The sequence below is a fragment of the Armigeres subalbatus genome, chromosome 3 (assembly GCF_024139115.2).
Source record: "Armigeres subalbatus isolate Guangzhou_Male chromosome 3, GZ_Asu_2, whole genome shotgun sequence".
NCBI lineage: Eukaryota > Metazoa > Arthropoda > Insecta > Diptera > Culicidae > Armigeres > Armigeres subalbatus.
The window spans coordinates 174,294,273-174,307,785 of NC_085141.1; the positions used below are offsets into that span (position 1 = coordinate 174,294,273).

At 36.1% G+C, this 13,513-nt stretch overlaps 1 protein-coding gene across 3 annotated transcripts in view; it reads right to left on the reverse strand.

Moving 5' to 3' along the window:
* Positions 1-13,513, reverse strand: part of LOC134225334 (transcription initiation factor IIA subunit 1) — a 36,818-nt gene that overhangs the window by 13,208 nt on the left and 10,097 nt on the right. For 2 of the 3 annotated variants that reach the window (XM_062705308.1, XM_062705309.1), the window contains exons 3-4: positions 4,952-5,146; positions 3,632-3,649 (exon numbers count right to left, since the gene is read on the reverse strand). In XM_062705308.1, the coding sequence (XP_062561292.1) occupies positions 3,632-3,649; positions 4,952-5,146 (213 nt within the window). The remainder of the gene's footprint in view (positions 1-3,631; positions 3,650-4,951; positions 5,147-13,513) is intronic. The other variant, XM_062705310.1, reaches the window with a different exon arrangement.

Sequence of the window (13,513 nt, forward strand, 5' to 3'; positions counted from 1 at the left end):
AATGCAAAAGAATTGATGATGCCTTTTTTTAAAGCACGCGTTTATTCGGAGCAATGCAAAAAAGAAGATCATTCCTTACTTAAAATTACGCGATTGTTTGCGATAATGCAAAATAATTGATGCTGCCTTCTTTTAATAAAGCTCGCATTTGCTAGGTGCAATGCAAAAAGGGAGGAGATCATTCCTTCTTTTAATTTACGCGATTGCTCAGCACGCGTTTGCTCGGTGCAATGCGAAAGGGGATATCATTTTTTCTTTTATATTACGCGATTGCTCAGGACAATGCAAAAGAGTTGATAATGCATGCGCCTTCTTTATTGTCAATATCAAGAAAACTATGTTGAAGTCCAGCTTGAAGTTGCGTAAAGAATATGATTATAGAAAATGAGATCATTTTCATTGCCAAATGACCTTTATGTCAAACGATTTTATGCCAAATGACTTTATATCAAATGGGGTAGCCCCCATTTTCCCGCTACATTGATTTTTTTTGGATTGGCCTTCTTTATATTAGGTATTAAGCTAAAATTGCGTTCTGCCTTCTTGAACTGCACGCATTTGCCCGGTATAAGGTAAAAACTGGGATCCGTTCAGTATTCGAGTTTCCTCGTACACAAGACTTAAAAGCTGTATGATTTTTTGAACAATGTACAAGAAGGATGATTTCAATAGATAGCATTCGTTCAATGACATATTTTCAAATGAAAAAGTTAACATTTTTTCTTCCCTTACTAAGCTGGGCCAGTCTACTATTGATTTACAATCAGAAACTTTTTTTCCTTTTCCCCTAATATTAGCTACACTACACTACACATAACTTTTGTTCTTGCATTTCTCTCAAAGAGGAATCTTTCCTAGTGAAAATATCATTGGAAAAAAGTTAATCAAGCCTTATTCCACTAAGGGTACCCCCGCTTAGTTTCTAAACCATATTTAAGCGTATGGGAAAGCACCACTTAAGAATTAAGCGGAGGTGAAGAAATTGGCCCTAAATACACTGAGAAAAATTCAAACATATTCATTATGTGTGGCACACATACATTTTGACTATAGCATTTCCCACAATACGGCTATGTGAATTCGCATAGCATATATGTGGAAACACACAACCGTTATTAACTAGAAACCTTCATGTGGACTCTCCTATAGCGGGTGGTTATTAACGTACACATAAAATTTATTTGTAAATTTCTTTAGATTTTTGGCAATAACATATGTGGATTTTTATTAGTATATTATATAATCAAACCCTACATGTATAACACACTGGAGGTTTTTGTTAGCAATCCTACTCTCGTCACCAACATTTATTATTCAACGGCTGGCATCCAACCGAATAAAGATTGGTCAGCAACTGAAGCAATTTCTTTAAAATGCGACTTAGTCTAGGGTCAGAAAACTCTTCTCAGCGAATGAAAACTGAACTATTGCCGTTGACACAACATGTTTGTCCTTTCTTGTAAATATACGCTCGCAACAAGTGATTGCCCTAGCTACAAAAGAAAAGGACTATGATTAGCTGTTTCTGCCTTTTTTCGATAAAACTCAATTCGTTGACATTTAGATAGAAACACAATCATCTATATGGCGTAATAGCCAAAATTTGAATATGGCGTAACAGCCAAAATTTATTCCTTCTGATTCTTCGTCTACATATATTATATAGCTTAGGGTGCCAATGAAAAACTAAAAACGAAAACTTTGGATGCCAAATGTCTTAGAATGCATGATCTGGTTTGTTTGTTTGTTTGTTTTTATTAACGACATTTCACACTGCTGGAGTGCATTCATGTCGAATCAAAAAAATTCCCCCCTTCCCGATATAATTTTCGAACAATACATTTCATTTTTTCTTCGACCTAGTGTTGTACACTTTCCATCCTGGATCGGGAAGATTCTCTTCGGTGTGCTGCAGTTCGTCCAGGCAGCAGTCATTGCCACACGATCTCTTCCGATCTTGTTCGCATCTAGCCTCATTCGAATTCGATTCATTTGTCCCAGTCGACAACCGCCTCTTTGCTGTGGTTCCGGGCTGTGGGTCGATGTGTGCGTCATCATCATCATCATCATTAGATTCGTTGTCGCTTGAGTTGAGATCTGCCGCATGCGGGGTAGCTTCAGCTGTATCGTTGCAATTTTCGTCCACGTCTTTGCTCTGTCGTTCGGCGGTGTTTGAAACTGTTCGTTTTTCTTGCTGAGTCTCAGATCCTTCGCTCGGTGTCACTTGTTTACTTTGGCCTCGGAAAGTTACGAGTGTAGATTCGTTTTCTATTACTATACGCGATGGTATTTGTACCTCCATCCTCATTCGTATCACTCTGACACCGTTTGGTATCCCAGGGAAGAAGTTCTTCCATACTTCGTTTTGAATGGAGATCACTTTTCCATATTGCTCCATATGCTGGATGATGGTTGTGTTAGACCTACATGGTGACAGGTCATAAAGCCTTACGGTGGTGGTGGGGCCATCTACATACACAGGGATGGAATATTTCACACCCTGGCATCGGAATGTGTGTAGGAGATGATGCTCTTTTGCAGCCGTAGTGCCAAGCCTGCTTCGTTCAGCTCGATGAGTACACAGTTTCTCAAGTTGTGCAGTTGAATATTTCTGACATCCACCATCTTGAGCTTAAGATCAACCTCGATGACTTCTTTCACTTGCTCTAGCGTAGGTCGTTTCGGAAGAACACCGAAATCGACGACCAGTGTGTTTCGCCTGTTCGATGACATTTTGCGACGACGCAAAATTGTTTCGCGACAGGATCCACAAAAAATGCTATTTACCGTAAAAACGTATGCGAGCTATCCGAAAACACGACTATCGCGCACGAGAAGCGAAAAATAAATGACTTTTTAAGACTTCAAAAATTTGAGACTTTGAAAAATTTTCGAAATCGAGTTTTTTTTTATGCCAAATGTCTTAAAATGCATGGAACGTTGATATCTGGTTTTGGACAGCCTTGAGCTGAAGAAAGTCTCGCTTATGTAGACAAAAAGAAATGTGTCATCTTAAAAAAAAATGAAAATAATTGACTTTTTGGGACATTTTTTCGAAATCGAATTTTTGTTTATGCCAAATGTCTTTCAAAAAAATTGTTCAATTTGAAAACAAATTTAAGTAGAAAAAAAATCCATTTTTTTGAAAAACAAAAAAAAACATTTTCGGGATAACTCTTGATCTCGACGTTTTATGCATTTCTATGACATCCAGCATAAAAAAAAAATCCCAAAATATAAGTCCCAGTAATTTTTTTCTATTTTTTTTTTCAAAATGGCACGAGATCTCGACGTTTCATGCATTTCTAAGACATTCGTCATAAAAAAAATTGATTTCGAAGTTTTATAGCTATATGAGGAGGACAAAGAATCAGAAGGAATATATTTGGTCAGTTACGCCCTTCTCAAATGTTGGTCTAGAATTGTGAATTAAAAAAAAACTCAGTTGGATTTTGTCATTAAATGCTTTCAAAATTGGTGTCTACTATCATGATGGGTCTCTAACAAACTGTCGTCTAACTGTTGTCATTATAACTTAAGACGGATGATTTGTACATACATACTATTAGGTATACATAATATAATTAAAGAATATGTTGTGGAATTGTTTTGTCTTAAAATAATTACATACCTTAGAACCGGAAACGGACTACATAATTGTCAATGGATATGGTGCAGGTACCGATAACGAGAAAATTATACCAGTTATTAATCATTAAAATGTGATTAGGTGGGTGCATAGCATCTAAATCTAAACAAATCTCGCTTAACTTTTCAAACGGACCTAAGTAACATTTTTTCATGAATTAATTTGAATAGCGCAATCAACACAAAAACATGAAAGCTTTTGATTACAGTACTCATATTAATTCATGCTAAAAATGTTACTTAGGTCCTTCTGAAAAGATCAGCGAGAAATCGCAAAGGACCATCATAGAATTATGTTAATCAACAAGACTATTTCTGTTTACATACACTATTGATGAATTATCATATCACTTATTTATATACAATAATAAAATTCATTAAAAAAGATCATCCATAAAACGTACTTCTAGTTTAAGTAATATGTAAGATGCAGGTCAATACCCAAACTTCATGCAAATTAAAAAAAAACATGATTGCATTCAAGATGAGGATAATTTTTCTAGTCCTGCATATATTATCAATCGTAATAAAAATAATTAAAATTAATTTGAATGATGAGAACAATTTGCACGTCAATTTGAAAAAAATCAAATCATGGTTTATGGATGACTTTTTTATTATAATTTGATATAAAGATACTATGAACAAACAGGAAATGTGCCGATTGGAATTCCAAATTTACTGTCAGTAACATTCCAAAAAATCGCGGGTAACATTTGATAAGGGCTATTTTATTTTAGCCAAATAAACACGTTTTAATTATTATTTTAATTTGATTTATCATTTTTAGCTAATAAACTCCAACTAATGGACTGTGTTGAACCTAATCCTAGAATTAAAAAACACATTAATAAAGATAAAAAAAAACTAATAGTTGTAAATGAACAAAACTTGTGTACCTATTTCGAATTTGCAACCTGATTTGCGTTAGTGAACGCGATATTATAAATTCAGTAGAAAATCGAATTATAGCCGCTATCGAAATTGGATTTTTCTCACAATCCATAAGTTAAACCTAATTTCGGAAGTAGTGCGCTGTATAGCACATCACCAAATGAAAACAGCGCACTACTTCCGAAGTTAGGTTTAATGTATGGATTGTGAGAAAAATCCAACTTCGTTAGTTGCTATAATTTGCACTGAATTGATTACGGTTACGGTTTTGCACTGAATTGATAATACAAATTCAATAGTTTCAGATCACATAAATTCTTTAGACCAATTTGAGTGTATTCAGCATCAGCAGATTTCGCGTCTTTGTTTATAGTATCTTTAATTTGATGGATACTAAAATTAGATATACCTTTGTACTGTTCGCTAGAATTGAAGGCGGTTGATCTGAGGGGTCGGGGGTAGTTTCGACGGCCTTGCTTGCCATCAACTTCGCCGTCCACACTTGCTTCATCTCTTGCAGCACTTGTTCGTCAACTCCCTCGTCGAGAAATGCATCTCGCACGCCGGCAATAACATCATCAATAACAGTATTGTAAAGTTTGAGCTGAAAATGAAAGTAAAAAAAATAACAATGCTGGTAAACCATAACTGCGACAAGTTATACACCGAGAAAATGAATAAATTATTATGTTCTAATGTTTACCTTTAATGTTTTCTTGTTCTGTTAGACACTGTCTGAGGATTGCGGTTTGATGCCGTATTTATTGACAAGTGAACTAAATCATCTCCACAAGGATTGATTGATTGATTATTTATTAACCAGTAGCTACGTTTCTTGCAGCAATAATTAAATAGGTAGTAAAGCAACGTAATGCTTTTTTTTAAATACAATTCATGTGATGAAGAAATCCGAATTAGGGAAAAATATCAAATCTACGAAATCTGAGATGTTTTTTTTACAAGACGCATTTCGCGCCAAATCGTTTCCGAAGTTAGCAACATCCTCTAAGATTACAATGAAAATGAACATAATCGAAAAATGGCAAATTCTACAAAAAAAAGTGATGTATCGCAATTTTTTTTGGCCCCTTTGGATTGCTATGATCGGGGTGGGTTTTTGAGAATAGACAAGTGATTATGCCGGAAGAACTAGTCTAATTTGACCAAATGAACACCGTACTGTGGGAATCAGCTAACATAATCCTCTCGAAAACTTTCAGGAATGTGGTTTTGTCAGTCAAGGCAGTCACATAGGACAAAGTCTAGTCAAAATGTAAATTTGAATATGTCAGTATTGTTTTTTTTGCCTTTCTCGTATACTAAGTATACGTAAAGGCTATATGATCGCTCCAAAAACAAACTTTTTATAGAAGGCCCGGAGACCCATAGTGTTATATACCGATCGACTCAGCTCGACGAATTGATGTGATGTCTGTGTGTATGTGTTTTACCGATTTACTCGCAACAAGTTGCATTCGACGCAGGATACTCTTCCATTGTTTCCTATTGAACATTGGCCAAATCGGACTATGGGCTTAAGAGTAATGGCCAAAATACTATTTTCATAATGCACGAGAAAGGCACCATCACCGCTAGGTGGATTAATCTGTTTTTTTTTATTTTTTTTATTCCTTTATTTATTTGGTAGGCACTCTGTGTTACTTAACCGCTACTGTGCCGAGATCTACTGTGGTATTCTGCTGCCAGAATCCACACAGAATCTATTTTTAGATTTTTCCATTATTCATTCTTGTTGTCGTTGCTGGTCCATCTCGTTGTGAGTCCATTGTGCTCGTTTTGTCCATGTCGTGTATCCAATGATCGTTGCATTGTCCGGTTGCCATTTATCCGGGTAACGTTTGGAGGAATGCCTCCGAGAAGAACAAGTTGTCGGTCGTCATCAGGCAGCCGTGACGGTGAGGCGTGCACCCCAGTACGCCACCGCATAGGCTGCGCATCCGGCGACTGACGAGGGCTTTGGTGGAGGTGGAACCCATGATCATTCGTTTGGAAGGCGAACGTGTAGCCAACTACGCTACGAGACCCTCTGTCAGTATTGTTTGTATGTACGTTAGGCGTTGATTATTTATTGAGTCATTTCTATTATTGTGAGTTGTATAATTAATGTAAAACACTACTTGTATTCTATATTTTTGATCTGTTATTGTCATTGTGTTGTTGTCGGTTACCTGTCTGTTATGTTTCAACATAAAGGTCTTATATAACTTTGTCTTATTAGTGTTTTAGTCATTGTTAGATACAGTATGTATAAAACTACAAAATAATTGTTGAGTATTGCCTTACAAATCCTATATCCTCTATCTATCAATATCTGCTTTCTTCTTTTATCAATCTCTTTTTCTCTTTTATATCTCAATCTACTTTTTTCTTCTGTCTCTCTTCTATCTCAGATTTTTAATTTAATATTTTTATATCCAATAGTACAGTAAACTTCTACCTTGGCTACTCTAAACAATTTCTCAAACAAAAAAAAAATCTGTTTAATAACTGAATCTAAAATCACAGACAAACTGACATAACACTTGTGAAATCCTCATCGTTCACTGATTTACTGGTCAATTTAAATTATCATTAGTTGGCCAACCGATCACTCGTAGCGCGCGTATCGGATTTGCTCGAGTTTGACGTTTGTTCACTACCGCCATCTGGTTCGTGGTTTGCCCAACTTACTGAAAGCAACAGATGTCGTTAGGGTGTTTACGACGATGAATTTCATGAGTGAATGTTCAATGTGTTATGTCTGTTTGTCTGTGCTAAAATGTTCAATATTATTATTTCATTTTATGATCAATCTAATTTTTTAACCTGATGTAAATCCTGATAAGTCTAAATAACTCTCCACTCCCAATTGAAAACATTCTGAAAATTGAATGTCTCTAAGATACAAAGTAGACTTCAATTTCAATCTATATTACAACCTATCCTATCCTTCCTATGGTTACGCGTTGGCTTCGCTACTTCCAGTTGACGAGAAATTGATTAATTTCCCGACACCTTGGAGAGTGCTAATTAGCCCTAGCGGATCTTCCATGTAAAGAGCTATACCCTATACCTGCCGGGACATACGATCAGGGGGGGGGAAGCCCATATGGCATAATGCCATTTCGCATAATGCCGTTTGGCATAATGCCATTTGGCATAACGATTTAAATGTCTAAAGGCCATTTGGCATAACGACCATTTGGCATAATTTGTTGGGTACCTCGAGGACATTTGGCATAACGACCGTTTGGCATAATGACCATTTGGCATAATCCTTGAAAAATGAATTAAATACAACGGGCCGTTTAGCAAAATTACCACTCGGCACAAAAAAGGTTAATCGTAGGAATATATCGACATTGATGTTTCATAAGGGCGAAAGTCGCGTAAACATTGACTTCTTCTGCTGATTTCAGGAAGATTAAACACTTTTGGCGATATTTTCCACTTCTGTTTGATAGAAGGCGCGGAGCGCCACCAGTTCCAAGTGATTTTTAGCTGGGAGCGGTCCTAGTTGTTGAGAAATTTGCAGGAAAATGCATTGTTTACGATTTGCGAGTATGCATTTACCCGGGATGAAGCAAAAGAGAAGATAACTCCTTCTTTAAAAGTACGCGTTTGACCGGAATAATGTAAAAGAGTAGATGACTCTTCTTTAAAAGTATGCATTTGCCCGGGATTAAGCAAAAAAGAAGATGACTCCTTCTTTAAAAGTACCCATTTGCCCGAAATTAGGCAAATGAGTAGATGACCCATTTTTTTTTAAAGTACGCTTTTGCTCGGAATAAGGCAAAAGAGTAGATGACTCCTTCTTTGAAAGTATGCATTTCCCCGGGATGAAGCAAAAAAGAAGATGACTCCTTCTTTCAAAATACGCATTTGCCCGGAATGAAGCAAAAGAGTAGATGACTCCTTCTTTTAAAGTACGCATTTGCTCGGGATGAAGCAAAAGAGTAAATGACTCCTTCTTTAAAAGTACGCATTTACCCGAAATAAGGCAAAAGAAATATGACTTTAAGAATTGTCACACACACACTTTCACTCCAACACTGCTCACAACATGCCGTAGAAACAAAAAATATTGTAGAAACAAAGATCATGGGAAAATTACACGGTGGAACATTTTAAACGTGAAAATGTTGTGAAAACTGCCAAAGCATTATTTGATCTACTCAGTTCTATTGTATACAAAGGTGATTGTAATGCCAAAGCCAAGAAGCAACTCATAAGCTGGATCATAAGCAGCACGGCGAACCACGGAACATATGCCAATTAATTAGTCTAAGTTTGAAGACTAAGGACAACTCTTTGTATAACATATCAGATTAAACTGTACTTCTTTGTATTTTTATCCCGAGCCATTTTTTAATCTCATTTTTTGGTTGGCACCCGTTAGGAGAAAAAGTAAATCACTCCTAAAGGTGATTATAGAATAAAGCCAGAAATCGGCCATTTTGTAAACCATGTGCTTTTCCAATATTGAGATGAAAGAACCATAACGCGTATGGGGCTGAAATAATGGTAGATCGTTTGCTTAGTTATGCTGAACAATCATAATTTGAGTTTCGGCACTGTACGAAAACTATTACGCCAGATTTGGGCTTTTGGAAATATATGTAGATAAACGTGTGGTGAATTTGAAATTCACCACGGGCTTCATTGTATAATCACCTTAAAATATGCATATGCCCAGAAAAAGGCAATAATACAGATGTAAATTGAGCTTCTTCCAAGAGTTTTGATAATTCTTTTAATTTTTATGCCAAATGGTCATTATGCCAAATGGTCGTTATGCCAAATGGTCTTTATGCCAAATGGCCCCTAGCTATTCAAATCGTTATGCCAAATGGCATTATGCCAAACGGACTTATGCCAAACGGCATTATGCCAAATGGAATTATGCCATTTGGGGTAGCCCCCGATCAGGGGCTCAGTCTGCAAAACAGCAGATCAACTGTGAATCGTTAGAGGCGCACTGAAGTGCTCCAAATGTGTTATGATACACAGATGAATATTATCTTCATTTGTATGAATTTTTGTGTCAAGGTAGGTAATTATGTTCCAAAATATACACTGTTTCTTTCCTATCCATTGGATTCTTATGAGACTCGTTACTATTGGTACAGTTGCACCACTATATGTGCAAGGGAGTCAATTTTGTTAAGGAAAATCATTGTTTTTCAAGTGAAATCTTAAGATAAGTTGAATTTAACAGGATATTTGAAGCACGACGCATCAACAGAAACCATCGTAAAGTGTATAAGTATGATAAATCTCATTAAAACCCCACTACCTCCACTATTGGTGCTACCTCCACTAAGGGTACGGTTACCCTATACTGAGCGAACCTAAAATAGCACCAACGCACTATAACATGTTTTTGCATTTCTCGTACAACAAAGTTATCATTTCTGTTATTATCAACGTATTCCCGGGCCTCGGCTAATCTGCGATGTCTTAACACTAGACAATACGTCTACCTTTAGACATTCAGTATATGCCTCTGGACTAAACCCTTTAGCCCAGCCTGAACCACCTAAGGACGGGTAGGTCGCAATGCCCCATACCGCCTTCGGTGACATAGTGCAATCTGCCAAATGGTATACGGAACGGATAGGATCTGGGTTTGCAGAAGTCGCTCACGAAAGATAACGAACAACGATAAAAGAGAGGCAGAAACCTCTTCGAATCATAACAAGCCATAAAAACAAAAAAAAATCGCACTTAATACAAGTTGAAAAAAAAAATGATTCGGATAGGCGGCCCCACCGATGGGGTTTAAAAAACCCTTTGTTCTCGCTCATTTTCATGTTGGGGATCATATTTTTTTCGCACAGCTGTGTAAAACAAGTTGAAATGCATCATCAGAACCGGTGCCCCCCGCAATTGGGGCTTATTGAAAGAAAATAATCATGGGTTGTGCCCCCCGAATCCGTTCATTATCGTAACAGCTACCGAAAAACGTCTCTCACGGTATGCTACCTATCGAGAGTGTATACAGACATGATAAGTGAGAGATTTCTCGCTTAACTCACAGAGAAACAGACGTCTCACTCTACACATGTATCATCGTTCATCTTTTTAACGGTGGATTCAATTTTTTGTAGGTGGTCGATCGGCCACCGATGGCGCTTCAATCGGTTTTGCTTGTGTTTGACGTTTGCTCACTACCGCCACCTGGTTGCCGCTTGTCCACCTAGAGTGCTTTTAGCATTGAGCGGTAATGTTTTCGTGACGATGATTTTGATTGCATTTTGTTCTAAGTGAGACGTCTGTTTCTCTGTGCTTAACTTTTCAAAAGGACCTGAGTAACATTTTTTTTCATGAATTAATTTGAATGGCGCATTCAACAGAAAAACATGAAAGCTATTGATTTGTAATCATTTAGTCTAAGTTACTGAAACTTTAGCTATAACTCCATTACTAGTGGTATTCAAACAACGAACCATTAGGCAGAGTTGTAGAAAAACCTTCGCACTAAAAGTCCACCATACAACACATTCCGAAATTCAGCTTTTGGAATGATCGAACGCGAATTACTAAATGATCGATAACATCCTTGTATTGCAGTATTCAAATTAATTCATGAAAAAAATGTTACTTAGGTCCTTTTGAAAAGTTAAGCGAGATTTGCTCATTCTCCTTTGTACTCAAACCCTGGATAGGATAACAATAAATATAAGACAAAAACTAGTGTAAATGTAATACCGTGGACCCCCGGTAATATGAGCGTTTTTAATCTGAACACTTTTTAATTTGAAACCCGTTGGTTTGAACATCGTTCAAATTAAAAATGGTTCAAACGTCATTTAGCACGTGGAATCGAGAAAAGAAAAATGGAACATCGTGAAATGGATCGCAGAATCAAAACAAACCAGCAAAGAGAGCAGCCAGAAACTAGTTTTTCTGATGCTCATAGAGTAGCCAGAAGTTCAAATTAAAAATGAACCCCGTTATTTTGAATGAGGTACCGTTTAAATTATCGGGGGTCCACGGTATGTTATAATCTCATACATGTAGCATTTGGCAAACCGCACTAGTGATTGATGTACTAACTCTTTCTAAGTCATTGGTATCAAATGGCATTTTTTCTCTTGGTAGCTTACTCTGTGGATTTTACTTTTGAGTAGATACTACAAGCTATGAGTTTTACTACTTTTTACTCAGACATACCTATGTATGATTAAATTTGATTCAATTATTCAGACATATGTATGATTTCAAAATTATTGAACCTTGAAGCGGTACTTGATAAATCTGTTCAGCGGTATCAATCGGTTCAAATATGGTCCAGGAAGTACAAAATTATCATAGAATGTCATAACGACTGAAATCATAAAATTTGATGTGCCGCATGAAGGGTTTTACTTTACTCATTTCCCAAGACTGACCTTTAAACCGGTGAGGCTGTCCACAAACCACGTAGACCGAAATTTTACATTTTCAAACCTCCTTCTCCCCTAGTAGCCTTTGGTAGACTTTTCCGAAATCTTTCCCCACCCCCCTTGAAGTCTACGTAGACTTTTCCAATTTTTACATCATATTGATAAATATCATATTATGTGATTGGAAAAATATGGAAATCAACCACGTTTTGAGCAATTCAGCTGTTCAAAATCATTTCAATATGGAAACATAACTATCCAATTTTAAACATAACAAAATCAAACTGAACAAAATCCAACAAAACAAAAATCAATTTAAAACGAAATCAAATTTAATCCTCTGTCCATAGCTCCTGAAACCAAATCTCAAAGCCAATCAATTTAATTTCTGTTGAATTCGATTCCTACTAAAGGTGTGCGCCGCCGTCGCCTTAAAAATTCCATATAATATCCCGCTGAATAGTCATCCATTGAAATCCCAAGAATTTTCATCTAAATTCCAAAAGTTTTCCCGTTAAAATTCCGATTAATTTTCCGTGAAAATATAGAATTATTCCCGAGGTAATTTTAAGTTTAAACGGACATTCCGAAACATTTCACGTGGGATTTTGAAATGGTTTACTACGATATTTTTCATTTTCTTTTGTAAATTTGGAGCAATTCAAAACAAAATCCTATGGACATTACATTATAAAGAATTTTCCGAATAATTTTCGGTGGAAATTATGGACAATTCTCAGTTGAAATTATGGCAAATTTCGCGCAAAAATTTCAAAAAAATTTTTATGAAAATTACAAATGCTTTCTCACAAAAATTGTTTATTTTTTTTTTTGGGAATTTCAAAGAGTTTTTGGTGGGATATTCAAATAATTTCTCGTGGAAGTTTTTAATAATTTATTTAGAAATTCTGAAGATTGAAAGAATTCCTCGAGAAAATTCCGAAAAATATCCCGGGGACTTTCCAGAAAACCTCCAGTGGAAATTCTGAAGGGTTTCTCGTGGAAATTTCGCAAAATTCCCCTTACAAGTTCCAAAGAATGTCATTTGGAAATTCCGTGAACTTTTTCTTGGATAATCCAAAATGCTTTTTTATAATATAACATAATTTTCCGTGAAAATTAAAAATAATCATTTATAGTTTCCAAAAAAGTTCCTGTCGTAAATCGAAAAAAAAAAATGTAGTAGAATCTGCAATAAAATCTAAGTGAAAATTTTGAAAAAAAAAATCGAAAGTTTTTATAGAATACTTTGGAGAATTCAACACAGAAAAAAATCCTGGTGAAATCTATGACAGTTTTAAGCCGTAGTTCAGACTATTACTTCACCGAAGTACATCAAATTTTTTTTGGAGAAATTCAAGAGATTATTTAGGTAAAACCGGGCAAATCCTGAAAAAATCAACAAAGTGAACTTCGCACAAAGCCACGTTAATAAAAGGGAAATTAAAAAAAAATCAACTCTGATATGTGTGTGTGGAAAAGAATAGAGAGAAAAGGTGTGAAATGTTGTGTCAAAACAGATTCGATGGATACGAGGAATTGACTGATCCATCGTTATTACCTAGTTATGGAACAGCTTCTCG